General features: G+C 54.4%; 3 protein-coding genes across 4 annotated transcripts; all 3 read right to left on the bottom strand.

Annotated features, from left to right (window-relative positions):
• Nucleotides 1-54: 54 nt before the first annotated feature.
• LOC104367640 (corticosteroid 11-beta-dehydrogenase isozyme 1-like) lies at nt 55-3534 on the bottom strand. Its single transcript, XM_042800060.1, has 6 exons — nt 3438-3534; nt 2752-2882; nt 2096-2207; nt 1778-1963; nt 1104-1247; nt 55-704 (listed from the first exon to the last, which is right to left on the bottom strand). Exons 1-6 carry the CDS (start codon nt 3523-3525, stop codon nt 484-486), a joined length of 882 nt encoding a protein of 293 aa, XP_042655994.1. The 5' UTR covers nt 3526-3534; the 3' UTR covers nt 55-483.
• Nucleotides 3535-5428: 1894 nt separating this feature from the next.
• LOC104365605 (corticosteroid 11-beta-dehydrogenase isozyme 1) lies at nt 5429-11155 on the bottom strand. Of its 2 annotated transcripts, XM_042800046.1 has the most exons (6): nt 10542-11152; nt 9796-9926; nt 9101-9212; nt 8277-8462; nt 7349-7492; nt 5429-5659 (listed from the first exon to the last, which is right to left on the bottom strand). In XM_042800046.1, the coding sequence occupies exons 1-6, from the start codon at nt 10627-10629 to the stop codon at nt 5439-5441; spliced, it is 882 nt and encodes a 293-aa protein (XP_042655980.1). In that variant the 5' UTR covers nt 10630-11152; the 3' UTR covers nt 5429-5438. The 2 variants fall into 2 exon arrangements, with proteins under 2 accessions (XP_042655980.1, XP_042655981.1); XM_042800047.1 differs by lacking the exon at nt 5429-5659 and having other exon boundaries at nt 6875-7492; nt 9722-9926; nt 10542-11155.
• Nucleotides 11156-17043: 5888 nt separating this feature from the next.
• On the bottom strand, nt 17044-18014 carry G0S2 (G0/G1 switch 2). Its single transcript, XM_033009396.2, has 2 exons — nt 17989-18014; nt 17044-17675 (listed from the first exon to the last, which is right to left on the bottom strand). Exon 2 carries the CDS (start codon nt 17627-17629, stop codon nt 17324-17326), a length of 306 nt encoding a protein of 101 aa, XP_032865287.1. The 5' UTR covers nt 17630-17675; nt 17989-18014; the 3' UTR covers nt 17044-17323.
• Between the last annotated feature and the right edge of the window lie 338 nt (nt 18015-18352).

Here is an 18352-nt window from a genome sequence, read left to right as displayed (position 1 = left end):
AAAAGCAGAGATCTCAGAAACTAACATAGGATTTATTTTTACAAAGACCAGCCTAGAATGGATACATGACAAAAAATTTCCCTGTTCAAAGACGCTCTCGTGGCTTTGGGTGGCTTGTGCTGCTTGGCCCAAATCCTCGTTCTGGGCCGTGGCTCGGCTCGCGTCCCGCAGTGCTCAGCACCGCTGCCCGCGTGGCTTTCGGGGGGGGGAAACAGTTTCTGGAGGTTGAGCAGGAAAACCTGCTGGTGAGCTGGACACTGGCAGCAGATCCTGCTGCCAGGCGCTTCTCTGAAGTGCCTCTTGGTCGGAAAAAAACAGTTGCAAGAGTTCGTTACTAAAAAGGACGTTTTGATGCGGTGTGGTGTAGGCTTCTGGTGCATCCAGGGTGCATCAGCGTGGGGCTGCGCCGGTGGATGGAGAAGGGCACCCGAGCAGCTGGATTAACACCCGAATCCCTCGTGCCTGGCCCAAGGTGTCTGGGGGCTACGTTCTTCTGATGTTTTCCAAGTTATAGTTGCTCCTGACGAGGGAGTCGAGGAAGTCGGGGGCTATGGCCCGCAGGAGGAGCAGGCTGCCCACCGCCCGGGGGGGGTAGTGCAGCTCCCGCTGGCGCAGCACCCCGCTCTTGATGATTTCCAGCGCGCACTCCTCCCTGGGCGCCGGCGTGTCCCGGATGGCGTGCGAGACCGCCCGCACCGCGCTCTCTGGAGGGACGGGAGGAAGGAGCAGTGTCAGACGGGGGGGCTGCCGCAGTTGGGGTGTCTGTAGCTTCCTCTAACAGACCCACAGACTCTGATCAGACCTACTTAACGTGGCTTAGAATGGTTAAATAGCAATGATGGTGATGGCATTCCCCTTCCTTTCCCCATCTTGAGTGACCATAGGACGGAATCCCCACCTCCCCGGGTTTACTGCAAGTCAAAGGCCCCAGGCCATGCTTTTGAAAGAGCTGGGGTCCCGTTTGCACAGTTGCAGGCTGTGGGCCCAGCTGAGGCGGTGAAGCAGCATGCTGAGCAGCCCGGGGCCAGAGGGTGGGTGATGGGCTGGGCTCGGCTCTTCTGGAAACACACGGAGTCGCAGGGCCCCAGGGATGCTGAGCTTACCCGTGTCGATGTAGCCCAGGATGCAGAGTGTGATGGAGACGTTGACCTTGTCTACGATGAATTCATGTCGCAAGGAGCTGAAAAATCCGTCTAAGGCGAACTTAGTAGCAGAGTAGGGAGCAACAAATGGGCTACCAATTTTACCTGGAGCAGAGACACAACATCAGGGTTTTTATATTGGGCAGACACCAGGCTGCACGGCTCTCCCTTCCTCTTGCCCATCGAGTAGCTACAATATTGTGATTTAAGGTGACAGAATAAGCTGTCACAGATGCTTGAGAGAAATAAACGAATGCAGGAATGTAACATTAAAATGTAACATATGGCATGAAATACCTTCAGCTGTGGGTGATCCTGTTGTATTCCTGCACATATATAGCAAATGCATGTGTAATATGTGGCCATGCATATAAAATAACCTGCAGTGGTGTACCATCAGCTGCAATGCATGAAGGTGATAAGTGGGTGCAGAGAGACTAGCAGGACAGGGCATAGATTATAAATCCCCCAGAGGACTTGAATTGTGCAACCAGGATATAAAATGTATGCTGATCCCAACTCCCAGCGGGGTGGCTTATGGTCCTTGTTCTGTGTTTTGAAGAGCCGCAGGAGGGATCCCTCGCAGGCGGAGGCAGGGCCGTGGGCAGGGAGAGCCCGGCCCCTTGTGAGCTCACCCGCCACGGACGAAACCACAACGATGCTGCCCTCGCTCTCCTTCAGCATGGGCAGGGCAGACGTCGTCATCGCCACGTAGCTGAGGAAGTTGATCTCCAGGAGCTTTCGTACGTGCCCAACGTCCCCGTTGAAGTAGTTGAAGTAGCTGTAACCGATGTGATTCAGAATGAGCATATCGAGGCCCCCTGCAAGCAGAGCGCGTTTGCTATTAGCAACCGGCATCTCAAAACAAAGCAGCTTCTTGGTGGCCAGGATGGCCCCAAAATGTAGCGTGAGGTGTGTTGGGGTGTGAGAGGGGGCAGCTCCCCACCACCTACCCCAGGTGTTCTCAGCCTCCCTCAGCACCACCTCGGCGAACGTGGTGTCCTCCATGGAGCCGCTCACGTAGCGGGCGGACGCGGCACCCAGCTCGAGGCACCGCTCCACAACCTGCAGCGGGAAAGGGTGTTGGCAGTGGGCTCCCCTCCACGGACCCCCCCCTCCCGCAAAGGCTGTTGCTGTATCGGGGCGGATGGGCAGTGCCTCTCCCTGCCTCTTCATGGGAGGAAAAGCATCGCTCAGAGAAATGTTTCTGGCTGCAGAGTTAAACAATGGCACATCTGAGCCCAATATTTAGTATTTATCAATAGGGATATGATTGCTTAATTTTGATTCTGCTGTATATGGGATGCAAAACCAGTTCAGACTTTGAGCAAGGGCAAGAGTTGGACAGACTAGTGCTGTCCTTGGTGGTGGAGGTCAGAACTCACAGCTGAAGACTGCAGAGGAAGAAATGCCATACATTGATGATGCAATTTGTTGTGGCGGTGGGGGGGGGTGTGTTAGAACAGGCTTGTGCTGGGGAGACGCCAGGGTCATCTGTAGGGTATCTGGCATCTCCGGGCCCAGGGTGAATATCTGCATTCTGCCTGCCTCTGGGCTTCTGGATAGCAAATGTGCTTGGCCAGCCCGGCACGCTCTGCTTGCCATTTACTTTCTGCAGCTTGGCCTCCGTCCGCGCCGTGAGCAGTAGGTGGGCCTCCATGCGCGCCAGGTGATACGCCATCTGCTCCCCGATGCCGCTGCTGGCTCCCGTCACGATCACCCGTTTCCCCCGGAGCATCTCTGGAGAGGAGGGCGCAGAGCTGGGAGCTGGCAGAGCCCCCGCTGTCCCCCCACCCACGGGCACTGCAGCTCCCTCAGCCCCTGCCGCCTTCGGGTGCGGGGAGCTGCTGGCAGCGGCACCGTCCTGTGGCGCTGCTTGTGCAGACCCCGCTTTGGTGGGGAGCACGTGCAAGGCTTGAGCTCTGCATCCAGCCTGGTCTGGGAGCACCTTTTGGAAAGGGTGGGAGTCGACTACGAAAAGGATTAAATGCTTAAAGAGGAAAACTGCATGTTTCCTAAATAAATAATTTATGGAGGTCAGACACTTCCCACGTGTCCCAGCAGACCCAGTGTAATCCTGTGAGCTTTCCTGTGCAGCGCAGGGTGCTCTGACCCCCTGCACCAGGGGCTGCCCGTGGTCCCCGCTGAGCCCTCAGCCCTCCTGCGCTTTGGCTTTTCCAGCTGCGCTTTGCAAAGCCCTTCTGATGGCCTGTCTCTCCTGCGCCGGCGCACGCTGCCGCTCTGGCATCAGCCTCACTGATTGTGCTTTTAAAGCATGTTTTTCCAATGACTTACCTTCGTTGAAATTCTCGGGTGCTGAATAAAAATAAAGGGCCAGCGCCAGTCCCAGCAAGGGGATGAAAATCTTCAGGAGCAGACCCATCCTTCTGCAAAAGTGCAGGCAGGAGCGAGACAAACTCCGCGGCTCTGACTGCAGGGAGGTGGACGAGTCAGTAGGTTGCAAATGGGGCTGGGAGCAGTAGCAGTTTTGATCTGGTTCTTACCTTGTACAAGTTTTCTGGTATGTGTTGGACCTTTTCTTTGCACTTCCTGTGATTGAGCAAACATTAACCTAATGGGGAGTGTTGCTTTGGACTTTAGGCTGTCCCTTTGCACCCTTGCCAAGAGCTCCAGGTGTGTTTTCTGAGGGCGTTGAAGGGAAGGCACTGACAAGCTTCTAGCTCCATAGAGCAGTGGGTGTGGTGTTTGGTGGCTGCCTTTGGGGACCCGTGTCCCCTCGGTGCAGACCTCCACGGGATGGACATCTATTCTCTCTCCATGTCTCAAGAAGAAGCAACACCTCCCTTCCTCACTGGCTGCTCCAGGGTTTAGTGATCAGTCGTATCACTGTGGTACTGGCTCACAGGAGTATCTAGAGAGAGCAGGACTGGAAAAGCTTGTGCTTTTAGACCCTTATCTGGTGCTTCTGGCTTACCCGGCATGATGTCACCATTGGTATAATACTGAGAGTTCGTCGGGTGGCTTTTACACCTCAAAAATTCTACTCTTGCCTTGAGGAATCCACTGATTGCAAAAGACAGTAAAAGAGCCAAGCGGGTGAATAATAAAGATCTTTAGCTTCTCCAAGTGTTGCATGTCACACTGCGCAGCATCTGCCTGGGCATATGGTGAATGGATTTGCAAATAATTTTCTTAAAGGGCGAAACCCACTCTGTGGGCACTGGTTTGTGCAGGCAACTTTGGGAAAAGGAGAACAAAAAATGTCAGTCCCTGACTTCCTTTAGGAAGTGAGGAGCAAACCGGCCCTGAGGAGTGCTGCGGTGGGAAGGGTGATGCGGCAGCTCTGAGTGTCTCGAAGGCATTGTCTGGTTATGCTGTGTCAGAAACTGGCTACCATGTCAGGAAATTTTTGCTTGCAGCACAACCTTGCATTTATTTGTTAAGCTAGCAAATAAGCTAAAAGACCGTTATTCCTGAAGTGAAATAACAAAGGGTTATTGCGGGGATTCAGTGTCTCTGTGCAAGGCAGGTCGGTGGAGTTGTGCACCTTTGCAGCAGCGTTTTAGTGGTGGGGAAAGGGGATAAAAGACCCACAGAACACACGGAGCTCTTCGGTTAGTAAGTTTTATTTAATAATTAGTTTGTCCCTACTTTTCCCTAGTTGGTGGAGGGGACCGCGTCCGGGGGTTGCAGACGCTTCCCCTCCGCCACCCCCGGCCCCTGGGAGCGGGTGCCCATTTCCTGCAAAACCCAAACCAGTAACGCTGCGAAGTGCAAGCAGGGATTGCGGGGGGTGGGGGGGGTGTGTGTGTGTGGGGGGTGTGTGTGTGTGTGGGGGGTGTGTGTGTGTGTGGGGGGGGTGTGTGTGTGTGGGGGGTGTGTGTGTGTGTGGGGGGTGTGTGTGTGTGGGGGGGGTGTGTGTGTGTGTGTGGGGTGTGTGGGGTGTGTGTGTGTGTGGGGGGGGGTGTGTGTGTGGGGGGGGTGTGTGTGTGGGGGGTGTGTGTGTGTGGGGGGTGTGTGTGTGTGGGGGGGGTGTGTGTGTGGGGGGTGTGGGGGGGTGTGTGTGGGGGGGGGGGGGGTGTGTGTGTGGGGGGTGTGTGTGTGTGGGGGGGTGTGTGGGGGGGGTGTGTGGGGGTGTCTGTGTGTGTCTCTGTGTGTCTGTGTCTCTCGGTGTGTGTCTGTGTGCGTGCGTGTGTACTGGCGGGGGGGGGGGGGGGGTTGCTCTGCAGGCTGCCCGCGCCCTCCCCGCCAGCACCGCAGGCCATTGCCCGGGCGGGCACCCCCCCGGGCCGCGTCCCCCGCGTCGCTGCCGGCCGAGTGGGCGGCGTGGGGCGGTTATCCCCGCCGCAGCCCGTCCAGGCGGTACCGGCTCCGCACCAGGTAGTCCAGCAGCTCGGCGGCCCAGTCGCGCAGCAGCAGCGGCAGCCGCGTGGAGCCGTACCGGTAGTAGAGCTCGCGCCGGCGCAGCGCCGCCCCCTTCAGGATCTCCAGCGCGCACTCGGCGCGCGGCGCCGGCGCCACCGCCAGCACGGGCGCGGCCGCGCGCACCGCGGTGTCTGCGCGGGAGGGGGCGGTCAGGGGCGGGGGGGGGGGACTGGGGGAGAGGGGAGGGCAAACTATTGGGGGGACACACTGGGGAGAGAAAACTGGGGGGGGGGGAAGGGGGGGGCAAACTGGGGGCTGGGGGCCACTGGGGAGAGCAAACTGGGGGGGGACTCGGGGGTAAGGGGGGGTAAACTGGGGGGGGGGGGGATGACACTGGGGGAGAGCAAACTGGGGGCTGGGGGGAACTGGGGGAGAGCAAACTATGGAGGGGGAGACTGGGGAGAGCAAACGGGGGGGACTCGGGGGGAGAGGGGGGGCAAACTGGGGGCCACTGGGGAGAGCAAACTAGGGGGGGGAGACTGGGGAGGGGAGTGTAAACTATGGGGGGGACACTGGGGAGAGCAAACTGGGGGGGGACTCGGGGGTAAACTGGGGGGGGGATGACACTGGGGGAGAGCAAACTGGGGGCTGGGGGGAACTGGGGGAGAGCAAACTATGGAGGGGGAGACTGGGGAGAGCAAATGGGGGGGACTCGGGGGGGAAGGGGGGGTAAACTGGGGGGGGAGAGGGGGGGCAAACTGGGGGCTGGGGGCCACTGGGGAGAGCAAACTAGGGGGGGGAGACTGGGGAGGGGAGTGTAAACTATGGGGGGGACACACTGGGGAGAGCAAACTGCGGGGGGGACTCGGGGGAAGGGGGGGGGCAAACTGGGGGGGAATGACACTGGGGGAGAGCAAACTATGGGGGGGGACACTGGGGGAGAAGGGAGGGTAAACTATGGGGGGGGACACTGGGGAGAGCAAACTGGGGGGGTGGGGAAGGGGGGGTAAACGGGTGGGGGAATGACACTGGGGGAGAGCAAACTGGGGGGGGAAGAGGGGGAGCAAACTGGGGGCTGGGGGACACTGGGGAGATCAACTGGGGGGGGAACGGGGAGAGCAAACTATGGAGGGGGTACACACTGGGGGGGGCAAACTGGGGGGTGGGCGACACTGGGGGAGGGTAGATTGGGGAGGGGGGGGGGCGGGCGGTCAGGTGGGGTGGGGGCAAACTGGGGGTAGGTCTTAGGGGCAAACCGGTGGTGATGGGGAGCAAACTGGGGGTCTGAGGGGCAGATCGGTGGGGTGGCACATTGGGGAGAGGGGGAATGGGCACAAAGCGGGGAGAGGTCTGAGGGTCAAACTTGGGGGGGGGGGGTGCAAGGGGCAAACTAGGGGATGGGGGGGCAAGCTGGGGGGATCAGACCGGGGGAGGGGTGGGGGGGAAGTGAGTGGGCCTTGTGAAATGCTCGTCTGCACAGGACACTGCACTCTGCGCCTCGAAATGTGGGTAAATTCATGAGGCTGAATTGCCCCAACCATGCACTGGCACCCCAAACCTTCCCCCCCCCCCCCCCCCCAGGTTCCAGCATCAATAGATGGGTTAATGGGAGAGAAAAAGGGGCTGGTGCAGCTGCTGGTGCTGGGTGAAGGTTCGGCTGTGCCAGCCCGTGTGCAGTGGCTGTTTTATGGCGCATGGGGGAAGAAATGGGGTTTGGGGCTGGTTTTTGGTGGGATTCCCACTGCGGCGGGGCTGGAGGAGCAGCGGCGGAGGCGGAAGGGGAGAGGGGGTGGCAGAGGAGCTGAAGGGCAGCATCAGACACCGAGAGGGTGATGGGTGCTCAGCTCCCGATCAGCCACATCAAACAGCACTCATCTTACCGGTATCGATGAAGCCAAGGATGCAGAGTGTGATGGAAACGTTAATGCTCTGAATGCTGAATTCCTGCCTCAGGGAGCTGAAAAATCCGTCCAAGGCAAACTTAGTTGCAGAGTAGGGGACCGTAAAGGGAAACCCAACTTTACCTGGACACAGAGTGAACTTCTGTTAGAGCACAGAAAGCTGCCCCGCCGAAACCTTTCTTTTGCCCTTCATCAGATAAAGTATTTTACCCAGAGGGAGTTTACAGTTAGTGAAATGTCATCCTGGCTCCTGAAGAGCAGCATTACAAATAGTCCTGTCAGCTTCCAGCTCGTTTAAGGTTTGAAGGCCAACACCATGTCTCATGTCTCTGCTCAGGGTATGAGCAACCCGCAGTAACTGTGAAACCCTCAGAAGGGAGAGATGGAGCAAAGTTTAAACCCTCGTCTCTGGATACGGAGCTAAGCTGATCACCAGGAGAGTAACCAACATACTGGCTGCGAGTGGGGACATCTGTTAGTAATTTAGTTTCCTGACTTAATAGGAATTTATTAGAACAAAGTTATGTTTTTGTGAATAGTCAGTAACTCACTCTCCAAATATTAGCAGGAACTTGACCTACCAAACCAAGATGAACAGTCAGAGAACCAGTGCAGTGAGAAATTACCACATTTCCACTTTTCTCTGTAAAATGGGGGGGATATGAGCTTTGTTGGTCTAATGAGCCTGACACCAGGGTGTGAGGTTTAATTACAGGGCTGGTGAAAAAGCAATCTGGGGTGATTAGATTGCATCAAAGAACAAATTCCATTGATAAAATGCAATTTGGGTTGTTTGGTGTTTTTTTTCTGAGTGCGTTAAGCAGTTACGGCTCCTTTAGGATGCCTGGTGTCTCTGCACGTTACTTCTGAAAATCAGCCCGCGTCTCCTACCTCGCTCCCCACTCACCCGCCATGGATGAAACCACAACGATGCTGCCCTCGCTCTCCTTCAGCATGGGCAGGGCAGACGTCGTCATCGCCACGTAGCTGAGGAAGTTGATCTCCAGGAGCTTTCGTACGTGCCCAACGTCCCCGTTGAAATAACCGAAGTACGACGTGCCAACGTGATTAAGGATGAGCATGTCTAGGCCTCCTGCAAGCAGAGGAGCAGGCATTAGTGCTGGGTGGGAGAGGGCTACAACCAGCAAAACGCAGCCTTTCCTGGGAGCAGAATAAGCGTAAGAAAAGAAATCCACTTTTTGGGTCAGAGCTGTGGCCTGTCACCTCTGGAATATAGAGTCTGGATGGTGACTGCCAGCAAAAGTTTTGGTTTTGTGTTTTTTTTTTTTTTTATTCTGGTTCAAAACACAAATACTGTGGCACAAGGGAGGTCGCCCTTGAGTTGTCTGTGGGCCTGGGAGAGGGAGTGCTCCACAACGAGCTGAAATATTGCATTTCCGCAGCCGTGACCCGTGACCGCAATAGCAAGGCGGCTGCGGGCCTGATGGATGGTTTCAGACCGCAGTAGCTGGGGGTGATGAAATCCGGGATTATGATACTGAACAGGATGTCATGAGGACACAGAGCTGAAGTTGAGAGCGCAGATCAGTTTGAGCAGGAACGATGAAGCTGGGCAGACAAGTAGGACTGCGAAAGGCAGAACTGGAAAAAAATCTCTCCTGTCTCACCCCATCTCCATCTCTCCCGCTTTGTTTAGCGGGCACATGGCAAAAAGCAGCACGGCCATGGCAAGATGCGGTGTCGCTTGTGGAGAGCAGGCTGTAAACGTACCCAGCGAGGTCTTTGCCTCCTTCACCACGTGCTCGGCGAAGGCCATGTCCTCCATGGTGCCGCTGACGTACCGCGCCGAGGCTGCCCCCAGCTCCAGGCACCGCTCCACCACCTGCCACACCAACACCGCCCGTCAGAAACCCTTCTCCCTGCCCTGGGAGGCCTGGCAAGGCAGCAAGAGAGAGTGTCTGTGCTCCCTGTGATGTGTCCCCGCCTTAAAACAGAGATCTGGAGTTTCAGGAGGGTGTTTGGAGCCTTTTAAGCTTCAAAGGGAGCCTGGAAAATTTTTCTTCTGGTGAATGCGTTGCCCAAGGCAATCTGGCCCTTTGTCGGTGCGGTCCGTGCGAGGAACTGCATGTGTGTAGAGGGAGCAGGAGCTTGTATATCACCGCAGAGGAATGAGGGTGTGTGTGTGCTGAGGGAGCCTCTCTGAATGGGGGTATGTGTACAGAACTAAGCAAGTTCAAGTAGGTGTTATGCAGAGCGCCTGTATCTGCAGGAGAGGGATTCCTGCGCGTGCAGGAGCCCCAGCGGGACGAGTGTGCGGACCCGCGAACATAACCGTGCCTAGCTGGTGATCGTGCCGTGGCGATTACACGGGCAGTATTTTCACGCACGGACCTGCGATGTGAGACTGGCTGTCATGTGTGCACCGCTGGCAACATGCGTGTGGGAGTGCTGAGCTTGCCATTTACTTTCTGCAGCTTGGCCTCTGTCCGTGCTGTGATGAGGATGTGGGATCCCATCCGCGCCAGGTGATACGCCATCTGCTCGCCAATTCCCTTGCTTGCTCCGGTGACAATCACCCGCTTCCCTTTCAGCATCTCTGGGGAGCAAGGCACAGGGATTTAATTTATCCAAATGCTATTTAAAATAATAATAAAAAATACTCCAGTGCCCTTCAGAGTAAGTAGTTAATTGGAAGCTAAGTGAGCCCGCAAGTGCCAGGTGCCGGGCCCCAGGACATCTGGTCCATCTGCTGGGACGAGCTGTGCCGAGGAGCGGGGGCAGCTCCCCCTGGGAGCAGTGACACGGGGACAGCGCTCGACTCTCTCAGCGGTTCTCTCCGTGAGTCAGGACACAACTTATAAACACCCCAACTATTTTGTAATAAAAATCACCCACTAAGTGCATGCTTCAAAACTTAAAAGCCAACATTTCAAAGTCATGGCTATAAATTCTTTTGCTGCACATGGGAAAATAGAGTGTTCAGAGCCCTCTCTGTCTCAGACCCCCTGCCTCACCTGCTCCCTCGGGAAATATTTCTGCATATTACTGGCTCAGTTTGATTTCAGATCTTTGTTAAAACAAATTTTCAGTATCAGCCACCACACAAAGGCTCGGACGTGGTTTGGTCCAAGCTCTGTACAGTTTTATGCAAAACACTCAAATGTGGCTTCTAATACTTTCCCTTAAAGACAGATTCACTTTTAATACTTACCCGGTTTGAAATTCTCCCTCGCAGAATAAAACCAGAAGGCCAAAACCAATCCCAAAAAGGGAATGAGAATCTTTTGCAACCGACCCATCCCACTGTGGAGTCAGGAAATAAAGCATGAGAGAGAAGGGAGGGAAAAAAAGCCCTCTGCAGAGCTGCTCCAGAGGGAAGCAGCAATGCCAATCCTTTAAAACCTGTTAGCGAAGGAACTGCAACTTCCAAAGCCCTGGAAAGTCACGGGTGGAGGGATAAGTGCAGCAAACCCTTTGATTTGCTCCCCGCTGGAGCCGGCGAGCCTCGGCCTAACCGGCGGTGCTGTTTGGGTTCTGCCCGGCTCTTTTCATATTTCCTGTCCTACGTTAAAATGCAGAATTTTGCACAACACCCTGGAAGAGGTGTGTCTTTGCTGAGCAGCGTCAAGTTTCACTTCGAGAACATCAGAGGCAGCCTAACGCAGGTGGTTTAACATCGCCTTCTATTCCTGCCGCCGGGGTCCGGGGGTGCCTGCGGAGCTCTCTCTGGGTCTGATGGCTCGCCGGGGGTCCCGCACCGGGGCAGCGGCCGGGGGGCTGCAGCGCTGCGGAACTCTGCTCCCCCGGGTCTCGCCGCTCTGCGCCCCGAAGCAGCTGCCCAGCGCCGGGAGGCCGGGCGGCAGGGGCCCAGCAGCACGCACCACCCCCAAACTGCCCCAAAACCGCTTTGCTGACTCAGGGTTTATTTTTTTTTTTTTTTAATCTCTGCCTGCTCCTGCGAGCGGACGAAGGAGCAGGGGCTGAGCTAAACCCATCACTAGGGGTGTAACCACCCCGGCTCCAAGGGGCTGTGCAGGCACAGGAAGGCTTGCAATGAAATACTGGACGTTTTCTGCAGAGGAGGAGGTGTCCGTGCTGCTGTGGTTCCTGCTTTGAGTTTTGCAAGAGCTTTGTTCTTATTTTAAGTGAATATATTCTGAGGAAAAGCTGTGTAACATCCGCTAGCTCCCTGAGTCCCGGCAGCAGCAAATTCAGTGCCATCGATCTTACACAATGGGTTATAAACTGCGTTCCAGCGTTGGTCTGGTGCTGGGATTGTCCTCGCAGAGCACCAGTACCTGCTGGGGACACGCTGCGGGAGCACCGTGTGCTCCTGGAGCTGCCTGGCTGCAGCCTCTGCCCTCGCAGCCGGGGAAGGCCGGGTTTGCTGGGGCAGGAGCTGCACCGTGGCCTCACTGATGTGGGCACGATGTTGTAGCTGTCCCTCTCGGACCCCTCTCCTATAACCAGCCAGCAAAAAACTATTTAAAGCATTGCAGCTATTGCCGCTTTAAAATAAAGATGGTTTGATTTAGTGGCATACCTGGTAGGGCAGTGGAGCTCTCTGGCAGTGCTTCTGCTTTATAGATTATTTTTTTTCTTTTCTGTCTTTCTACTTCAGTCTTAACTTTCCCTCTGATAGGAAGCACTCAGCCCACACTTGGTCAGATAACACCATACAGTCACCCTGCCTTTTCCTGACCCTCTTTGCTTCGAACGTGGGTCATGATCATGGGGCAACCATTTCATTCCTTGGCTTGAAAAAAACCCCAACCAATTGACCTTACCTCAGCTGTGATCTCGTCTATGCTGCGGGCAGGGAGAGAGGCTCTTTTTAGATACTGGTGTTTGTTACTAGTGTTAGGATACTGCAAGAAAGCAGTAACTGTCAACCTTGTCTGCAAGCGTGTCGGGGAGGTATCGTGCTCTTTGCGGCGGCGCGGGGCAGGGGGTGGGTTGGGAGCCAGAGGCTGCGCTCGCCGCGCTGGGGTGCTCCTGCCTGAGAACGGCCGGTTTGTTCGGGGGGTTCTTCATTAAGCAAATTAGCTGATAATAAAGGACTGAAATACTGAACATTTTGGACGCAACTTAAACTTTTTAGAAAAGAAGATTCGTGCATGGGCCATTTGGCCTGTCCTGTGTGGAAATGAGGGAGGGGGGGTGCTGGCGAGGTCCCTGGGAGGGCTGGGGGCTGCGGGGGCAGCAGGAGCTGGCCGCACTTTGCTGCCCATGTGGGTGTTTGCTCTCGGCCACCGGTCACCCTCCCAGGGCACTGCTGCTCCTCACTCCCACTCACAGCTTTTTCTGGGTTTGTTTTGCGGTATGCAACTTAAGAACTTGTTTTTAACCTTTTCCTGGGGGCGGGGTGCGAGGGAAGGGGAGAGGAGGGCAGGAAAAGGCGACTGTGGAGAAGTGTTTTCTGATCGCAGCTGGTCCTGGCCCCTGTGCTGCCAAACTTTCTCGCCTTGGCAGAGGGGAGCCGGGCGGCGTGCCAAGGGGGAGCAGCCCGTGGCTTCTGAACCAGCTTCACTCGAATTATCCTGGATGCGTCCCCCCGCCGCAGGTCGCTTCAGTATCGCTCATTTGTTTTGAAGCCGTGTTTTTCCAGGGGCGATGCTCGGCCTTGTGCTAACTGCTCTGCGCAGGGGAAGTTCTTCATTTAGTGCCACCTGGAGCTCGCTTGGAGGAATCGAATGCAAGAAGGAACCTTGTTCTGATGACAGACGGGCCGGGCAGCAGGAGGGGGGAGCTGCTGGAGAGCCCCCCTGAGCCTACAGCCCGGCACTGCTGGGGGGAGCCTGTCCCGGGGCAGGTCTCTGCACACAGCTCAGGGGCTCAAAATCTCTTGGCAGGGATTAGGATACCACTTCTTTTTGTCTCTCTAGAGTGATATTTGGCTTTTTCTACCCATTATCAAATCTTTGTTAGATGCAGAGGATTTTCCCTTTTTTTTTTTTTTTTTTCCCCTTCTTACTTTCCTTTATCACATAGACATTAAAAGATTTCTCATACCCAGCTCTCCCACCATACTTTACCATGAACACAGATCTAATTCCTTTCTTTGCATATAAGGATATCACCACTATAAAGGGCCACCCTCAGTTAGACACGCATTAGGCTGATGTGCATGTCAACGTGATGCTGTTGGGCCGTGACAGATGAGTGTGTGTTTTGGCACGGGTGCACGCCGCCTCGCCGGGGCTCCTGGACATGGGCAGTGCCAACATCCTGCAAATGCCATCGCTGGCACGGCTGCGCTGCTGAAAAATGTGCTCTCGGGTCCCGAGAGAGACTTGAGATGATTGTAAGACTGAGTGTGGTTTGAAATGATATTTCTGTTTGCTGCCGGTTTAGAGAAAATACTGTGATGTTTAAGGCATATCTAAGCACTAAATTTATTCTTTTCTTGCATGACCAAATTGGGAATTGCTGACTTGATATTTGATTGTTGGTACTGTGGCTGCTTTAAGTCTTGGCCACTATCCATGTTCTCAGTGCCCTTGGTGTTGGATGGCAGAGGCTGATATGCTTATCTGGGCCCCTAATTTTAGCCTGGTAGCTCTCAAAATATCCAGAGTCCAAACTGCAGATGCCCAGTGAGGACCCTCTAAAGACATGTTGCTAATGCCCTTGAAGCGCTTGGCCTGTGAGGGAGGGCTGCTAGGTTTTAGGTGGCTGTCAACTCCATATGATGAAAGCCCAGACAACAGCTCCAAGCTGAAATAAGATCTTTGAAGAGGTGTTGCAGGATGGGTACAAACAAATACTCGCCAGATCTCATGCCAGCTGCAATTTTCCTGAGGATTTAATGCACCAGGAAAATGCCACATTTACAGGTTAAAGTCAACTGGGTTCAGGCAAAACTTAAAAGAAAGAGAATAACAGAGATCAACTTTATGTGATACTCGGGAATCTAACTCACACCTTGGGCACCCGGTGGCCCTCCAACATCTTTATCCCTCAGGACTTTGGTTTAAGTCAGTCTTATGTGCTCCATATGCTTCTATGCTGTAGTTTGCCTGAGGTGTCCTTACTGGTACTGACTGTACATCTTATTCCACCTGGTTGCTTTCTGGTATACCCCAGTACTTAAAATTTCTCTTTGCAATTCACACGCGGGCTTTCGGAAGGACTCTGCTGTGCTCCATCGCCCGTGTGTGTGGATGCTGGTCGCGTAGGGCTGTACTGGTGGCAGTTGCATTGGCCAGGGCTTTCTGCAGCTTGTCTGGTGTTGAAACACAGATGTGAGTGGGCTGGGAAAGAGGCTGGTCGGGAGAGTCATGCCATGGTTTAAAGACAGGAAAGTTTGCTGAACCATTTTAATCTACTTCATCTGGCAAGTCTGTCATTCATCATAGTTAAAGGGATGTTCAATGGTTTACTAAGTCTCCACGCACACTGAATTTATCATTGAGTGGTTTAAATAAGTATAGTCATGGGGGTAAAATCAGCCATTAATATGTGCCTCATTCACTCTGCAGAGAGCTGGTCCTGTCTCACATCAGTGCAATCCGCCGTGGCAATGGTAACACATAGGCTTCACCTGGCAGGCTGACCTTTTGGGGTAATACGTGGGAGGTACTGATCTCTGAGCTTCCAGTGCGTCAGGAGGCAGGAGATTGTCTTCTGCAGGACATGGTTTTACCAAGTTGGCTCCAGAACCGCCGGCGCAGCGCGTGGTTTAGCTGTTTAATCCCATGAGCTGTCTTAGGAGGAACTATTCTGATTGTTCCACAAACCTCTTTGCTTTAAGCTCATAAACCCTGTGACTGGATGACTGTGGAGAGGGGGTGTGGGCAGCAGGGTGCTGGCACGTTGTGAGGAGGCCACGTATGTGGTGTGAAGACAACCTGAGGTCCAAACCCAGAAGTGGTGGAGGTCATCCTGGATGGGCTCACCTGGAACTCCCTGGTCACTCCTGGACTTGCAAGCTGGGCTGCTTGAGACCAGCTCTATTGCCTCATTTTTAAAATTCTCCTTTCCCATAGGGCAGGATGAGACAGCTACAACTTGTAGAGAAGGGCTAATCTCAGGAACTGATGTGTGATTAACAGAGTTTGCAGCTGCCTTGGACAAAGACGTGATTTTCATCTCAGTTTAATCCATTTATCAGCTGTTGCTGCAGCAGCGATGCTTCTGAATTGCAGTAATGTGCGAGAACTCAGTCCCAGCAGTATTTTCATGCCTGACACAGCTATGGACACTCCGGTCCCTGGTTTATCCATGCACCGAGAGCGCCACAGGGAATTCCAGGTCAGCCTTCCCTGTCCCTGAGGCCGTGCTGCAAACATATAACCTGCTTAAAGCTGGAATTCTGATGTGGGGTGGACGCGATGGATGCTTGTTAGCTGATGGCTTTCTTCAGGCCTGAATTCTCCTTTTGTGTTTGCCCATGAAATTTCCATTGGTATCAATGAGGTGTCGGACTGTTCAACCTTGCCAGAGACCAGAAGGCTTGGTTGTGGACTAAATGAAGTGGTTTTGGTTTTAACTTAATTGGACTCTGCTCTCCCATGAGGAAAAAGTACTTTATACTTGATTCAAAGCTTGAACAGAGTTTTTATGCAGACTCGGTAGGATTCCTCCTCCAAAATGTGCTGCTTGGGTTTTTTGACAGAAATAATTGTTAACAAAATGAATTGCATGGTTATGTATTATGAAAATGTAAGGGTCAACTTCAGCTGCGTTCTTGTATTTCCAGATTTTGATCCTAACTTGTGCAGCTCTGGGGGGAGCTATGCATTCAGCACTAGTGTCAGGCAGTGCTTTTTAATTTTCCATAATCTCCTCCTGTTTGTATCAATTTTGGTTTTAGCTGGATTGTGGCATATCACTGGTACATCTCCCAGTTTCTGGGTGTAGCCTGCTCCTACCTCCGCCCCACCGGCAGCATCTCTGCCACTGAGCAGGCAGAGAGGGATTTTCTGCCCCAGTCATGACTGGCAGGGACCATTTCCCTTCCCTCTCTTCTCTAGCATGGTCTAGATCTTTCAGCTGTAGCAGTCTGGAGGGTTTATTTGACTACTGTGACACAGTCCTGAATGCAACAAATTCTTACTAAGCCCAGGAAATATTTTTAAATAGGTGAAAGTCCTCTAACAAGTCTGGCAGAGCCCTGAAGCTTGGATCCCCATTTCCACACCCGCCACGCTGACTGTGCCATCATGTCTCTCCCTGCTTCAGTTTTTCTATCCGTGACACCCCTGTAATACTGGAAGCTAATATTATTCTGCCCAATGAGGTGTTTGTGGTGGGGTTGTGAAGGATCCCAGAAAAGGAAGATTTATTTTTTTAAAAAAAAAGTTTTTTAGCAGTGCAGCAGCTGTGGGTTGTTTGGGGGATGGAAGGGCTTTTTTTTTTTTTAAAACAGTTCTGGGCACGCCTGGCCATGGCAGGGACAGGAGTCTGTGCCACTAAACCCAGATAACTCCATGAACTCAGGGCATGTGTGGGTCACCGGTGTGAGACAAAAGCCGCCTCCTCCCTCCAGCCCCCTTGGCCTATTTCAGAAGGGAGCAGCTGCCAGAGGTATGGAACCACTGTCCCCCCAGTCCTGGAACAGCCTCACACAGGGAGGGGGGTTTATTGAGGGGGTGCAGCCACCACCCTCAGCTGGGCCCTGTGCCCCCTGAGGAGCCCAAGGCGCAAGTGAAACCTATTTGCAAAATCAGTAAGCGAAGGCTTTGAAAATAAATGCAGCTAGAGAGCATGGGTACCATATAAAATATTTATTGGTTTTGCAAAATGTTGTAAAATGCATCTGTAATAAAAATAAGAAACCATGCTGTGCATCTTGCACATTTTTATACCAACAAAAGGTATTTTTTCCCCACTGCTGCACAGCAGCAAATATAACCGTTCGCTTCTTTCAAGTCTTGCACTTGCGGTCTCCTCCTTCAGCCGACCCTTCTCTCTTCTTGCTGGAACCACACTGGGCAGGATGGGGCCGCGCAGTCTCTCGTGCTGGGGTGCTCAGCCGGCAGCCCGGGGCTCTTAGGAGGCGTGCTGCCTGGTCACCAGGGCCCTCTGCATCGCCACCGGCTGCTTGCTCTTTTCCAAGATCAAATCCTCCTGTTTCTGGGGAAGCACTTGCTCTCTCGTTGGGGCAGGTTTCTTCTCCTCCTCCTCCTCTAGCCTCCCTTCCGAGGTGAAAGGACTGCACACTGCCTCCACCAGACCGATGACCACACCAAAGAAAGCCAGCACGCTGCCCAGCATGTACAGCTTGACCATTTTCCTGTTGGGCTTCTGGCTGAGCATTTCTTTGGCAAAGGGGATCAGCTCATGCATGGTTTCCATTTTTTTTTTTTTTTTTTTTTTGCAGCAGATGTTTAAGATGTCAGTTCTACAAGAGAAGAGAGAGGGAGAGGGACATTAGTTGCATCCAGCTGTTTTCTGCCGTAGCAGTCGGAGCCCCCCAGGCAGGCCAAGCTCTGCGAAGCCCCCCCGGCCCTGCTTTAAGCGGGCAGTTTTGATTTTGCTAAAGCCTTGCTTCAGGAAAACGCATCGACCCCATCGCCCCGGTGTCCGGGCCGCTGCAGGGGGGAGCTGCCCGGCAGAGCAAGCCCCTTCGCAGGCGGGGGGAACCGAGCCGGGCCCCCCCACCGCATCCATCCCCCCCCCCCCCCGCACTGCATCCCCCCATCGCTCCCCCTTACCCAGAGGCGGCGGCTGCGGCGGAGCAGGGGAGGGGGCGGTGAGCGCTGCGGGCTGGGCTCGGCTGAGCTCGGCTGTTCTCGGCTCGGCTCGGCTGAGCTCGGGTGTTCTCGGCTCGGCTCGACAGCTGCTGCCCGCCGCCTCCCGCCGCAGCCTTATATCGGCGCCGGGGCGGGCGGGGCCGGGGGGGCCGGGCTGGGCGCGATGCCCCGAGCACGAGCCGCCCCCCCGCCTTGGCAGCTCTTCCCTTTAATCCCGCCAGGATTAAAAAAAAAAAAAAACAAACCCAACAACAACTCTTTTTTTTTTTTTTTTTTTTTTTCTCCCTTACAAAACTTTTTAGTGTTCTCCCAGCACCCCCCCAAA

The sequence above is a fragment of the Tyto alba genome, unplaced genomic scaffold (assembly GCF_018691265.1).
Source record: "Tyto alba isolate M040663 unplaced genomic scaffold, T.alba_DEE_v4.0 Super-Scaffold_30, whole genome shotgun sequence".
NCBI lineage: Eukaryota > Metazoa > Chordata > Aves > Strigiformes > Tytonidae > Tyto > Tyto alba.
This window is presented reverse-complemented; position numbering and strand designations above follow the sequence as displayed.